This window comes from Piliocolobus tephrosceles, chromosome 21, assembly GCF_002776525.5.
Source record: "Piliocolobus tephrosceles isolate RC106 chromosome 21, ASM277652v3, whole genome shotgun sequence".
Classification (NCBI taxonomy): domain Eukaryota; kingdom Metazoa; phylum Chordata; class Mammalia; order Primates; family Cercopithecidae; genus Piliocolobus; species Piliocolobus tephrosceles.
In genome coordinates this window covers 44,449,708-44,464,257 of record NC_045454.1, presented here as the reverse complement: position 1 = coordinate 44,464,257, position 14,550 = coordinate 44,449,708, and the positions used below count along the sequence as shown (strand labels likewise).

The following is a 14,550-nucleotide window of genomic DNA, read 5'->3' as shown; positions in this document are numbered from 1 at the left end:
AAAAAAAAAAAAAAAAAACCGGGCGTGGTGGCTCAAGCCTGTAATCCCAGCACTTTGGGAGGCAGAGACGGGCGGATCACGAGGTCAGGAGATCGAGACCATCCTGGCTAACACGTGAAACCCTATCTCTACTAAAAGACAAAAAACTAGCCAGGCGAGGTGGTGGGCGCCGGCAGTCCCAGCTACACGGGAGGCTGAGGCAGGAGAATGGCGTAAACCTGGGAGGCGGAGCTTGCAGTGAGCTGAGATCCCGGTACTGCACCCCAGCCTGGGCGACAGAGCAAGACTCCCCGTCAAAAAAAAAAAAAAACCAAAAAAAAAACCTTTTGTACTTGGTTAACGTGAACCCTGCCTCCTTTAAAAAAAAAAAAAAAAAAAAAAAAAACAAAACCAGGAACATTTAGTGTGAATGTCAGGGACTGTGGCATGAGTCCTGGGACCTAGAAAGTGCGGAATGCACAAAGGAGCTGGAAAGTGTGTGAACTTGAGCCCAGAGCTGCAAGTTGGGAGTGCCTGTGTGCACAGGGAGGCGACTTCAACCCTCCCAGCTGCCTCAGAGAGGGAGCCCGTCCCCACTGGCTACCAATACCACTTAGGCCAGGGCGAACATGCCCACGGGGGTATATTGAACTTGTGACCCCAGTCTCTGCGAGGGCCTGGAGTAGCATGGGGGAAGAGATCTCGCGTTCTCCAAGGATGGAGGACAAAGGAGGAGAGACAGTCGTGGAACGGTCACAAGGCCTGGGCACGAGGGTTTGGAAGGCAAAGGTGGGAGAGGCACCAGGTGACCCGCCCTGCGTGATTAGCGGTCGGACAATTTGAACCTGCTAAGAGCTTTCCTGACCACGCTGGCATGGAGGGCGGCTTGGAGGTGACAGTGAGGCACGACAGAGCAAAGCAGGTGTGGAGAGGGTGCGCAGTACTGGGACAAAACCGTTAAAGGCAGGTGGAGGCACCCCCTCTCCCTCCCCCAGGATGGGGTCTCCCTAGCTCCAGCGCGCGCCTTCCCGCAAGCGATGAAGTCCAAGTCCACGTGCTGGGGGAGTGTCATGGACGGACGTGCGGTGCAGCCAATGGCGAGGCGTTATCGGAGCGCGCGGGCGGGGCGAAGCCTCGCGAAGGGTGGGAGCCCGCGCTGGCGGGGGTCACTCACCTGAGGCCTGGGCAGAGGTCCGGGTGGAAAGCGGGGTGGTGGTGACCTCCAGGCCTAGTCCGAGGCCGAGCAGCAGCCGCAGCGCCAGGCCTAGAGCCCCTGTTCGCTGCGCTCCACCCCGCGCCATCCAGCCACTGGTCGAGCTGTCCCCGCAGCTGCGCCGGCCACGCGCAGTCCAGACCTCGCTCTTATCCCTGCGCACGCGCAAGCGCGGGGCGGAGGCGGGGCCCAAGCCCCCGAGTCCCGCTGCGCCCGCGGCTACGCGTACCGTAAATGTCAGAATAGGAGGAAAAAGAGAATTACAGGCCCGTCCGCCACTTTCCCCAGTGAGGAGATCAGTCGAAAGGTATGGAGGCCGCATGAAGTCAGAAATTTCTGGGGATGGAAAAGAATTTGCTGGTGTTCATTTGCATTATTTCCCGTTCCATATGAGGACTGCTGCAAATGTTACTGCCTCGTGATCCTCTTTAATATGGCAGCCACGCCCCTCAGGCACTCCCCATTTCCTCCCTCATCTCACTGCTTTTGTGGCGCCGACAGTTAATTTATTTTATTTACTTATTCTGGTTTATTGCCCGAGTCCCCATAGAATGCCAGCTACTGGAAGGCAGGGATCTTTTATTGCTCACCGCTTTATTCTCAGGGCCTGACACATAGTGCCTCACTCACACTAGGCTCTTAGTAATTTGGTGAGTAAACGAATAAATGAAACGTCCATTCTCTGAGTCGGGTTGCTTGGGGGAAAAAAAGGAAAGGAAATCAATTAATTAAATTTAATAATAAAGGCCGGGCGCGGTGGGTCACGCGTGTAATCCCAGCACTTTGGGAAGCAGAGGCGGGCATATCGCTTGAGCCCAGGAGCTGGAGATCAGCCTGGGCAACACAGCAAGTCCCCGCCCGCCTCAAGAAAAAGAAAATTAGCTGGGCATGGTGGCTCTAACTCGTAGTCCCAGCTACTCAGGAGGCAGTAAGCCGAGACCACATCATTGAACTCCAGCCTGGGTGACAGACTTCATCTCGAAAAAAAAAATCGTGGTCATAAAACTTGGTTCAGATGCCGTTAGTGGCATGCCTTGCCTAGGGTCTTGCCCTCCTTGTGGCCTCTGCACACCCTGCCTGGTCTTTCTCTCCCTCCTGACCTTTCTGAATCTGATTCATCCTTTTGCCCCAAGCAGAATCCCTCCTCCTCCAGGAAGCCTTGGGCTGTTAGCCTTTGTAGGACCCACTCTGGGACACTTGTACCTGCTGCCTCAGCCGTGGCCTTTCCCCTTCCAGAGGGCAGGGCCGGCTCAGCACCCCCTCGATCCACAGCAGATCTTTTCTAGCTGCTGAAGGGCCGGGGCTGTGCCCTGGGGAAGCCATGACGCTCCCCTGCTTAGGGTCACTGGGTGGCTTCCGCAGCCAGACTTGGCCACCCTCCCTTTGCAGATTTCTGTCTCCTCCCCAGGAACCAGCTGCCTTCCTTCCGGGGCGAACTCATTCTCATCCCACAGCCCCAGCATAATGGTTTCTGGCTCAGGGAGGCCCTTCCTGATCTGCCCTAGGTTTGCTGTGAGCAGCCCTCACTGTCCTTTGCCTTCCCCGTTGAGCTGCAGGGTGACCAAGGTCAAGCAGCGGCCTCAGTGGGAAGGTGCTGAGGAAGGTTCATGTGAGAAGTGACTGGGGGAGCCCTCAAGAGATGGAAGTTAGGCCGGGCGCGGTGGTTCATGCCTGCAATCCCAACACTTTGGGCATTGCAGGCAGAGGCGGGCAGATCACTTGAGGTCAGGAGTTTGAGACCAGCCTGGCCAACTAGGTGAAACCCTGTCTCTACTAAAAATACAAAAATTTAGCTGGGCATGGTTGCACACACCCGTAGTCTCAGCTACTTGGGAGGCTAAATAAAGCAAGAGAATCACTTGAACCCAGGAGGTGGAGGTTGCAGTGAGCCAAGATCACACCACCACACTCAACCTAGGTGACAGAGCAAGTCTCTGTCTCAAACAGAAACGAAAAAAAGAGATGAAAGGCCGGGTGCGGTGGCTCACACCTGTAATCCCAGCACTTTGGGAGGCCGAGGCAGGTGGATCACCTGAGGTCAGGAGTTCAAGACCAGCCTGGCCAACATGGTGAAACTCCGTCTCTACTAAAAATACAAAAGATTAGCTGGGCTTGGTGGCAGGTGCCTGTAATCCCAGCTACTTGGGAGGTTGAGGCAGGAGAATCACTTGAACCCAGGAGGTAGAGGTTACAGTGAGCTGTGATCATGCCATTGCACTCCAGCCTGGGCAATAAGAGCGAAACTCCATCTCAAAAAAAAAAAAAAAAAAAAAAATGAAGTGAGAAGTCTGTGGCTGGACTACTGAGCATCCACACATATACCCCTTACCCCACCCGACTGGTCTTCACGATCAATGCTCCTCAACAGGCAGTGGTCCTGGAGTCCAACCTCCCAGAAGGATCACCCATTCCCACCACTCTCAAGGTCAGAGCCTGGCCTTTGGGGAAAACGGCAGTTCTGTCTCCAGGGTCTCTGCACCCAGAGACAGTGTCTCTCCCACCCTTGGAGTGCCAACAGAGTTGGGAGACTCGGTACTGATTTCACCCCAAAATCCAACTAAGCTGGGTATTGCTTAAAATCAGGGGCCAGGTTCACACCTGTAATCCCAGCACTTTGGGAGGCGAAGGCAGGTAGATCACCTGAGGTCAGGAATTTGAGACCAGCCTGGCCATCTCTACAAAAAAAAAAATTAGCCGGTTATGGTGGTACACACCTGTAGTCCCAGCTACTTGGGAGGATGAGGCAGGAGAATTGCTTGATCCCAGAAGGCAGAGGTTGCAGTGACCTGAGATCACACCATTGCACTCCAGCCTGGGCAATAAGCACAAAACTGTGGCTCCTGCAGCCAGATTTCTGTCTCCTCCCCAGGAACCAGCTGCCTTCCTTCTGGAGCGAACTCATTCTCATCCCACAGTCCCAGCACAATGGTTTCTGGCTCAGGGAGGCCCTTCCTGATCTGCCCTAGGTCTGCCTTCCCTGTGAGCAGCCCTCACTGTCCTTTGCCTTCCCCGCTGAGCTGCAGGGTGACCAAGGTCAAGCAGGGGCCTCAGCAGGAAGGTCTAAAAAATAAAAATAAAATCAGGGCCGGGCATGGTGGTTCATGCCTGTAATCCCAGCACTTTGGGAGGCCGAGACGGGCGGATCACGAGGTCAGGAGATCGAGACCATCTTGGCTAACACAGTGAAACCCCGTCTCTACTAAAAAAATACAAAAAACCAGCCGGGTGAGGTGGCGGGCGCCTGTAGTCCCAGCTACTCGGGAGGCTGAGGCAGGAGAATGGTGTAAACCCGGGAGGCGGAGCTTGCAGTGAGCCAAGATCTGGCCACTGCACTCCAGCCTGGGCGACAGAGCGAGACTCCGTCTCAAAAAAATAAATAAATAAAATAAAATAAAATCAGGCCAGGTGTGGTGGCTCATGCCTGTAATCCCAGCACTTTGGGAGGTCAAGGCAGGAGGATCACTTGATGCCAGAAGTTCAAGCTCAGCCTGGGAAACATGGTGAGACTCTGTCTCTATTTTTTTATTTTTTAAAGTAAAACTAGAAGTGATACCCGCGCTCTAGGTATTTGTCATAAATTAGGTCACATTCTCCCTGGAGGGAATCCAAGGAGACAAAGTAGTCAGGTGGCCCTGAGGGCGCGGTGTCACAGGTAAGGCTGGTCCGAGGACAGCTCCCACCTCTTTATGGGAGGAGCTGGAGTCACCGCCTTCTTCTCAGTGGCTGCAACAGCAGAGCTGGAGGAGGGAAAGACTTCAGTGAGGGTTTCCAAAGAACATTGTGGAAAGATCTGAGGGCACCCACACCTGCCCCAGTACAAACACACCCACAGGGACTTTCTGGACCTGCAGGGCGGACAGCAGGACAGACTGCAAGACAGACAGCAGGACCGACAGCAGGGGGTTCCAGAATGCCAGCCCCTCCAACGCGGCCCCTCAGAGGGTCAGCCGACGCCAGGTGGGAGCTGGCAAGCCCCCTCTCTCCCTCGAGCCCTGTGTGAACCCCCTGCCGTGGCCCCCAGGCCCAGAACCCACTGTGGAGAGCTGGGCTCCTCCCTTCCCACTTCTGGTCTCCAGTGTATACAAGGCCCCCACCCCCATTCCTGCTGCCCCTCAAAACAGGATGCTGGCAAAAGGGCCAAGCAATCAGGTGACACTGGCCTCCAGCTCTTCCTGCCTCAGGGACTGGGCAAGAACTGCATGGCAGGCGCAACTGTGTGGGCACAGAGCCAGGAAGATGAGGCACCGCCCTCAGGAAGACTCAGGCTGATGGGGCTGAAGATCCACACACAAATGGCAACTGTAAAACGCATCTCTGGCCCAGAGCTGGCCAAAAGGGAGCCCCCAGGAGACCCTGTGCCGACAAGTCCAAGACGAGCACCCTCCCCTCTCACCCCGCCCACCTGAGCCTGTAGGGCCTAGGGCTGGAGAGACTCACCTCACAGCCTAAGCAAGAAACGAAGCAGGAGGGTAGGGAGATGGAGGAGGTGCCCCAGGGGTAGAGGCATAGGACCTCCCAGGAGCCTCAAGGAAGTGGAAGAGGCGGAAGTGGCCTCCCTGGGAAATGCAGACATCTCTGGTGGTATGGCAAGGGGCTGCGTGGGAACAAGGTATCTTGCCACACTCTGCTGCTGGACTCCAGTCAATCAGAAGGTGACAAGGACCACTCCACTGACTATTCAGAGTTCTTGCTTTTTGAGACACAGTCTTGCTCTATCGCCCAGGCTGGGGTGCAGTGGCACAATCTCAGTTCACTGCAACCTCTGCCTTCCAAGCTTGAGTGATTCTCTTGCTTCAGCCTCCCAAGTAGCTGGGATTACAGGTGTGCACCATCGCTCCCGGCTAATTTTTGGATTTTCTTTCTTGTTTATTATTTATGAGACAGGGTCTCACTCTGTCACCCAGGCTGGAGTGCACTGGGTGCGATCTCAGCTTAATGAAGCTTACTTGACTTCCCAGGTTCAAGAGATCCTTCTGCCTCAGCCCTTCGAGTAGCTGGGACTACGGGCACACGCCACCACACCCGGCTAATTTTTGTATTTTTCTGTAGAGATGGGGTTTCACCATGCTGCTCAGGCTGGTCTTGAATTTCTGGGCTCAAACAATACACCCACCTTGGCCTCCCAAAGTGCTGGGATTACAGGCAAGAGCCACACTGCCCCTAACTTTTGTATTTCAGTAGAGGCAGGGTTTCGCCACGTTGGCCAGGCTGCTCTTGATCTCCTGACCCCTAGTGATCCACTCACCTCAGCCTCCCAAAGTGCTGGGATTACAGGCGTGAGCTACCATACCCAGCCTAAAAATTTTTTAGTAGAGACAGGGTCTCACTGTGTTACTCCAACAGGTCTAGAACTCAAGCAATCCTCACACCTCAGCTTCCCGAGTCACTGGGATCACAGGCACACACCACCGCATCTGGCCTATTCACAGAGTTCTAAGTACAGAGCAGGCCCTGCCTGGCCTCATCACCTCTCAGATCTCAGCACACTGCAAGTCTAGCATCCCTATTTTACACAGGAAGAAACCAAGGCTCAAGAAGGCTGAGACTGCCCACACTGTGAGTCGTCTATAGAATCCAGACCCCAGTGGGAGTCCAGGCAAACTGGTCTGAAATCCTGCTTCTGCTGCCAGGCACGGTGGCTCACACCTGTAATCCCAGCACTTTGGGAGGCTGAGGCGGGCGGATCACGAGGTCAGGAGATCGATTCCACGGTAAAACCGTGTAAAAATACAAAAAATTAGCCAGATGCGGCAGCGGGTGCCTGTATCCCAGCTACTCGGGAGGCTGAGGCAGGAGAATGGCGTGAACCCGGGAGGCGGAGCTTGCAGTGAGCTCAGATCGCACCACTGCACTCCAGCCTGGGCGACAGCGCGAGACTCTCTCAAAAAAAAAAAAAAAAGAAATCCTGCTTCTGCTTACCGCTGCCTGTGTGACCCAGGCCAGTCACTTGGTTTCTGTGAGCCTCAATTTCCTCTTCTGCAAGGGGGACCATCACCATCTAACTGGTGGAGTCATTAGGAGGTAGGCAGGACACTGACTCTGTGCCAGGCTCCCTTCTAAGAGTTTACAAATATTAATTATGAGGACTAACCCTCATAACAGCTTTCTGAAGTAGATACTATTAGAGTCCCCATTTAATTAAGAGAAAGCACCTGAAACCAGGGACCAAACTAGTTTTGGAGAGGAATCCAAGGTTTATACAACTCCCTCTCTAAGAAGAATACATGGCCAGGCGTGGTGGCTAACGCCTGTAATTCCAGCACTTTGGGAGGCCAAGATCAGGAGATGACATGAGGTCAGGAGTTCAAGACCAGCCTGACCAACATGGTGAAACCCCAACTCTACTAAAAATACAAAATTAGCCCAGTGTGGTGGCACGTGCCTGTAATCCCAGCTACTTGGGAGGCTGAGGCAGGAGAATTGCTTGATCCTAGGAGGTGGAGGTTGCAGCGAGCCGAAATCGCGCCACCGCATTCCAGCCTGTGCAACAAGAGTGTGACACTGTTTCAAAATAAATAAATAAAATAAGAATTCATAGTTACATAAACAGTAATGTCTCAGCTTTTCACAAGGCCCTTGAAGGGACCCCGGAACTTCATGTTTTGTAGGATGCCCAGTCCTGGCTGAGGTGCTAACTTCTACCCTCCACTGGGTTGGACTAAATGAGCTCTTACTGAGCATGGTGACTCTCACCTGTAGTCCCAGCTACTCGGGAGACCAAGGCAGGAGGATCGCTTGAGCCCAGGAGTTTGAGAACAGCCTGGGCAACAGAGCAAGACCCCATCTCTACAAAACATTTAAAAATAAAACAACCCAGCATGGAGGTCAGGCACAGTGGCTCACACTTGTAATTCCAGCACTTTGGGAGGCCTAGGCAGGCGGATCACAAGATCAGGAGATCGAGACCATCCTGGCTAACATGGTGAAACCCCATCTCTACTAAAAATACAAAAACTTAGCCAGGCATGGTGGTGGGCAATTGTAGTCCCAGCTACTTGGGAGGCTGAGGCAGGAGAATGACATCAACCTGGGAGGCGGAGCTTGCAGTGAGCCGAGATCATGCCACTGCTCTCCAGCCTGGGCAACACGGCAAGATTCCGTCTAAAAAAAAAAAAAAAAAAAAACAGGCCAGGCACGGTGGCTCATGCCTGTAATCCCAGCACTTTGGGAGGCCAAACTGGGTGGATCATGAGGTCAGGAGTTCAAGACCAGGCTGGCCAAGATGGTGAAACCCCATCTCCACTGAAAATACAAAAATTAGCTGGGCGTGGTGGTGGGCACCTGTAATCCCAGCTACTCGGGAGGCTGAGGCAGGAGAATCACTTGAACCTGGGAAGCGGAGGCTGCAGTGAGCCAAGATCATGCCACTGCACTCCAGCCTGGGCGACAGAGCAAGACTCTGTCAAAAAAAAAAAAAAAATTAACCCAGCATGGTGGCATTAATCTGTAATACCAATTACCCCAAAAAAAAACAATTAACCCAGCATGGTGGCATTAATCTGTAATACCAATTACCGGGGAGGCCAAGGAAGGAGGGGAGGATCGCTTCAGCCCAGGAGTTCAAGGCTGCAGTGAGCAATGATCGCGCCATTGCACTTCCTCCTGGGCGACAGAGCAAGACTCTGTCTCTAAAAACAAGTAAATGAGCTCTCACACCAAAAGCTCCCAGCAGCACAGTTCCTGATACGATTGATGCTTACTAAGTAGGATCTTGACAAGCACTCTTTCCACAAGCTGGGGAGAGAGAGTGGGTTGCAGGAGGGGCCGCGGGGGCTGTGGTGAGCAACGCTGGAGATCCTCACCTCTCTGCTGGCTTGCCTGACACCAGCGCCTTCTGCGAGGACATGATGATGGAAGGGGGCACAGATTCCCGGCGGCCATCGCGAGTGCAATAGTAATTGTTGGAGAGCTTGTGGCTAGGACCCACAGGTAGCTTGGGAGGAGGCTGAGTTCTGAGGGGAAAAAACATCAGCATTGAAGCAAAGAGACAGTCACTGTCATGGCCCTGCTGTGAGTCCCTGTCACCTCAGTCACAAAATGTGGGATCTACAGCCAGCCACTGGGATAGGCCACAGGCTGGGGGTGTCCCTTGGTACACTGGCAGGGACATATGCCTGGGGAAGGGTCCTGGGGCCAGAAGCAGATGGCGGCCCCTGCTCTGCATGTGAAGATGCCACCCCAGGGACCCCATCAGTCCCAAATGTGATGGGTACAGAGGACCCTTTCTGAGGTTCCCAAGGCCCGGGACATGTTCCCACGCCCCCTGCCCCATGGGTGAGCTTGGCAGCCAGCCTCACCTGATTTAGCCCACTCTGAGTGGCTTTTTCCCCTAAGGCCAGGCTCTGGACGCCCTGCGTTTCCTGTGATCTCAGGAAGTCTCTGGAGAACCCTGCTAGGATCAAGGCCCATTACTCAAAGAACACCTTGGCCTTGGAACCTGTCCAGATCTCTGCATTTCCTGCCAGGCAACTCCTCTCTGGAGCCCAGAGAGGGGTGAACAGAGCTCGGTCTTGGCTTGAACTAAACCCTGGGCTGGATTTACCTGGAAGCCTGAGGCCTTAAAAGAAATGCTCAAAACAAGGATGGGCACGGTGGCTCATGCCTGTAATCCCAGCACTTTGGGAGGCCAAGGTGGGTGGATCACTTGAGGTCAGGAGTTTGAAACCAGCCTGGCCAACACTGCAAACCCCATCTCTACAAAAATTAGCCAAGCATGGTGGTAGCAGGCAGAGGTTGCAGTGAGCTGAGATCACACCACTACACTCCAGCCTGGGCGACAGAGCAAGATCCCATCTCAAAAAAAAAAAAAAAAAAGCTCAAAACAAAAGAGGGGCTTTCCAGAGAGAGGGGTCAGAGAAGAGCAAAAACCATAAATTGATCTGTTTCCACTGAGCCATGTTTCTAAATTACTTTTTTGTCTGGGAACTGTTTTGCCAGAATTAAATATTTTTCTGAGGCAGTGATCATATGCACTGCAGCCTGGATGATATATGCAATCATATGATCGCTTGAGGTGTGATCATAGCTCAGTGCAGCCTCAATCTCCTGGGCTCAAGCAATGCTCCCGCCTCAGCCTCTCAAGCAGCTGGAATTACAGGCGCACACCACCACATCCAGCTCATTTTTCTCAAGTAGCTGGAACTACAGGCACACACTGCCAAATCTGGCTAATTTTTCTATTGTTTTTGTGGAGTCGGGGGTCTTGCTATGTTGCCTAGGTTGATGTTGAATTCCTGGCCTTAAGTTATCCTCTCACCTTGGCCTCCCAAAGTGCTGGGATTACAGGCGTGAGCCACCACTCACTGCATTTTTTAAAAATAAGAAACATAAAGTAAAAAATGTTTACTATTAAAAGCAATATATTACGTGAAAGACTTTGCTTAAGGAGGCTGGATGTGGTGGCTCATACCTTGGGAGGCCAAGGTAGAAGGATTGCTTGAGGCCAGGAGTGGTTTTTTTTTGTTTTGTTTTTTGTTTTTTTTTTTTGAGATGGAGTCTTGCTCTGTCGCCAGGCTGCAGTACAGTGGTGCAATCTCTGCTCACTGCAACCTTTGCCTCCCAAGTTCAAGTGATTCTCCTGCCTCAGCCTTCCAAGTAGCTGGGACTACAGGCAAGCGCCACCATGCCAGCTAATTTTTGTTTTTGTTTTTTTTTTTTGAGACGGAGTCTCGCTCTGTTGCCCAAGCTGGAGTGCAGTGGCGCGACTTCAGCTCACTGCAAGCTCCGCCTCCCGGGTTCACGCCATTCTCCTGCCTCAGCCTCCCAAGTAGCTGGGACTACAGGCACCCGCCACCACGCCCGGCTAATTTTTTGTGTTTTTAGTAGAGACGGGGTTTCACTGTGTTAGTCAGGATGATCTCGATCTCCTGACCTCGTGATCCGCCCGCCTCGGCCTCCCAAAGTGCTGGGATTACAGGCGTGAGCCACCACGCCCGGCTTAATTTTTGTATTTTTAATAGAGACAGGGTTTTGCTATGTTGGCCAGGCTGTTCTCAAACTCCTGACCTTGTGATTCCCCTGCCTCCGCCTCCCAAAGTGCTGGGATTACACGCGTGAGCCACCGTGCCTGGCCAGAGGCCAGGAGTTTAAGACCAGATTGGGCAACATGGTAAGACCTTCTCTATAAATTTTAAAAATTAGCCAGGTTCGGTAATATGTGCCTGTAGTCCCAGCTACTTGGGAGGCTGGAACAGGAGGATCACTTATGCCTGGGAGTTCAAGGCTGCAGTGAGCTATGATTGTGCTGCTACACTCCAGCCTGGGTGACAGAGACTCAATCTCAAAAAAAAAAATTTTTTCAGATGAATCACTAGAGGGCGCCGTCATCCTAAAAAAGTCAAAACTTTTACAAAGCCATTAGCTAACGGATGCTGGGCTTAATACCTAAGTGATGGGTTGATCTTTGCAGCAAACTACCATGGCACATGTTTACCTTTGTAACAAAACTGCAAATGTACCCCAGAACTTAACATTAAAGTTGAAAACAAAACAAATTTGATACTTCTAATATTTGGAATTACTCACATGTAGGCATTCACATAAATTTGGTTATTTTAATGCTATTTTTCTTCCTTTCATTATAATCCTCAATGACTGCCTTACCTCTGCCTACCCCTTTGACTTCATAGACTATACCATTATCCCTTTCCCTAAATGGGTTCTATCCATACTGGCCTCCCTCCTACTCAGGCTCTGTCCAGCCTGACCGTCTTAGCCCTTCCTGTTCCCTTTGCTCAGAATGTTTTTTTTTTTTTTTTTTTTTAATTTTTTTGAGACAGAGTTTTGTTCTGTCGCCCAGGCTGGAGTGCAGTAGTGCATTCTCAGCTCACTGCAACCTCCACCTCCCGGGTTCAAGCGATTCTTCTGCCTCAACCTCCCAAGTAGCTGGGACTACCGGCGCGCGCCACCACACCTGGCTAATTTTTGTATGTTTAGTGAAGAGGGTGTTTCACTATGCTTCACTGTGTTGGCCAGGCTGATCTCAAACTCCTGACCTCGTGATCTGCCTGCCTCAGCCTCCCAAAGTGCTGGGATCACTGGCGTGAGCCACCGTGCCCCACCAGAATGCTTTTTCAATCATTCTTCTTTGAATGGGTCCTTCCTATCATTCAGGTGACTCAACTGTCATTCCCGAAGAAAGATCTTTCCCAATCATCTGACTTTACATGGCCACCCTCCAGCTTCCACTCATTTTGTTTTTTAAAGCATTCCAGAACAATACTACCTGCTGTGTTTGTTTCCCTACTAAGCTTCTCCCTAGGATGTGGGGTCCGTGAAAGGAATGTGGATAAGAACTTCTCCTGGTTCACAAAGTTAAACCCAAGGCTGAGGTCATACATGACAGGGGCTTGTAAATATCAACTAATATTTTAATATAAATGAGTCTGAAATCAGGACACTTCTGGGTTAAGTCCCCGCTGCCATTTTCTAGCTTCTGAGTGACTTCAGGCAAATGATTTAGCTTCTCTGGACCTCTTTTTTCATCTGTAGCTTGGGGATAACACTGACTAACATGGTCACACTGAGCACTGCAAATCTAGCCTGATTCCCACTCAGAATGCACGCCCGGCCTCGCTGTTCCAGGAGGGCTGTCTCCGGAGTTCAGCAAGGTTAAAGGCAAACCTCTGCCTCCACAGCCTGGCAGGGGACTGGTGGCAGGATATCAGTCCTGCGTTTCAGGGGTCTAAAGGAACACAGATTTTGTTTTTGGTGGAGAAAGGACAGAGCCAGAGGCTGGGCAGCGAGCGGGGCCTGCTCACCGCTTGGAGATCTCTTGGTAGCGCAGCTGCAGCTTCCCCTGCAGGTCGTGCTGTGGGAAGAGGAGAGGGGAGGTCGGCCTGCAAGGCACCCCAGTAGAAAGGACAGGACAGGGCGAGAGACCAGGGATGGCCCGGGGATGCGCATTTTGGGGGAAGGCAGGGGATGAACACTCGGGGAAAGGGATGTGGGTTCTGCAGGTGAAGAGGAAAGCCAGGGTCCGGGCCCACAAGATCTAAAGCTAAGGAGGTCGGAGACTGGGGAAATCCCAGGCCTGAGTGGTTCCCAGGAGAGGAGAGGGTCCCGGGCTGAAGGGGTTACGAGTTGAGGGTTCCCAGGGAGATTCGGGGACAGCGAAGGGTCCCGGTTTAGGAGGGAGGTGAGGAGCAGGAGCGGGTCCAGAAACACTGAGCCCGAAGCCCCCCATGGTACGGCCCTGTCGGCCCCGCGCACCCCAGACGCCCAGTTCCGCAGCCGCTGGATGAGACGGGTGGCGGACGCCATCTTCCGTCCGAGATGCTGAAGGGCGCCGCCAGTGACGTCTCTACCGCGGGGGCTGCTGGGAAAGACGCGGCGTGGTCTCGCGAGACAGAAGTGGGCGGGGCTAGGATGTCCTATAAAGTCTCTCTGCGGAGCACGTGACTTCTTTCTGCCAGACCGCCGCCGCGCCACCATCATGGACACCAGCCGTGTGCAGCCTATCAAGCTGGCCAGGGTGAGGTGGGGACCCGAATTTGGGGGCAGGGGAAGGGAGTGGAGGAGCCGAACGGGCCAGGTCTGAACCCAGCTTCTTTCCTCCAGGTCACTAAGGTCCTGGGCAGGACCGGCTCTCAGGGACAGTGCACACAGGTAATCGGGTGGGGGTATTTGGCCGACTGCCGGGGACCTAACCCCCTACCCTGTCCTAGTTCCTGCCAGCCGGAATCCGGGAACCGATGCTCATTTCATCCCAGGGTTCTGATGGTTCCCTTTAACGATCTGGGTTCTGGGTCCTACACGTTCTCGGAATTCGTATCTCCTTCCCACTTCGCGGTGCCTTTCCGCGGGTCGCCCTAACTTCTTCCTCCCCTCCCTGGTGGGGACCCGTAGGTGCGCGTGGAATTCATGGACGACACGAGCCGCTCCATCATCCGCAATGTAAAAGGCCCCGTGCGCGAGGGCGACGTGCTCACCCTGTTGGAGTCAGAGCGAGAAGCCCGGAGGTTGCGCTGAGCTTGCCTGCTCGCTGGTGGGTGCAGAGGACACCCCTTTGATAGACCCTTGGTTGGTGGTAGGGAGGCTTCTTTAAGCCCAGGGTGAGAGGGTTTGGGAAGCAGAGACTGACCAGAGGGAGGCGGGAGTTTGCCAGTTGCTGCAGGGCCTGTCAGCATCTCATGTTTGGTTCTGTTTACAGGGTCTTGGATGTTGGGTTCCACCACTTGGCCGATGGGATTGGTGTGTCACAATCTGCTCCTTTATTTTTTGCCTGCCACGCGGAATTGAGATGCTCCTTTTAAATAAAGCGTTTGTGTTTCAAGTTAACTCGGGTTCTTGTCTGGGTTATGCGACTAGGGTTTCTCTAGGTTTCTTGAGTGGCTCCCAGGTGGTCACCGATCCTCCCC

General features: G+C 53.1%; 3 protein-coding genes across 5 annotated transcripts in view; 1 reads left to right on the top strand and 2 right to left on the bottom strand.

Annotated features, from left to right (window-relative positions):
- The window catches only part of CD320 (CD320 molecule), a 7,274-nt gene extending 5,235 nt beyond the window's left edge, over nucleotides 1-2,039 (bottom strand). For all 3 annotated transcript variants that reach the window (XM_023197434.2, XM_023197435.2, XM_023197436.2), the window contains exon 1: nucleotides 1,154-2,039. In XM_023197434.2, coding sequence (XP_023053202.2) covers nucleotides 1,154-1,514 — 361 coding nt within the window. In that variant the 5' untranslated portion in view covers nucleotides 1,515-2,039. The remainder of the gene's footprint in view (nucleotides 1-1,153) is intronic.
- Nucleotides 2,040-4,693: 2,654 nt separating this feature from the next.
- NDUFA7 (NADH:ubiquinone oxidoreductase subunit A7) lies at nucleotides 4,694-13,512 on the bottom strand. Its single transcript, XM_023197432.1, has 4 exons — nucleotides 13,403-13,512; nucleotides 12,952-13,001; nucleotides 8,995-9,144; nucleotides 4,694-4,929 (listed from the first exon to the last, which is right to left on the bottom strand). The coding sequence occupies exons 1-4, from the start codon at nucleotides 13,451-13,453 to the stop codon at nucleotides 4,839-4,841; spliced, it is 342 nt and encodes a 113-aa protein (XP_023053200.1). The 5' UTR covers nucleotides 13,454-13,512; the 3' UTR covers nucleotides 4,694-4,838.
- On the top strand, nucleotides 13,259-14,470 carry RPS28 (ribosomal protein S28). Its single transcript, XM_023197433.2, has 4 exons — nucleotides 13,259-13,664; nucleotides 13,751-13,798; nucleotides 14,039-14,177; nucleotides 14,343-14,470. The coding sequence occupies exons 1-3, from the start codon at nucleotides 13,626-13,628 to the stop codon at nucleotides 14,159-14,161; spliced, it is 210 nt and encodes a 69-aa protein (XP_023053201.1). The 5' UTR covers nucleotides 13,259-13,625; the 3' UTR covers nucleotides 14,162-14,177; nucleotides 14,343-14,470.
- Nucleotides 14,471-14,550: the final 80 nt, after the last annotated feature.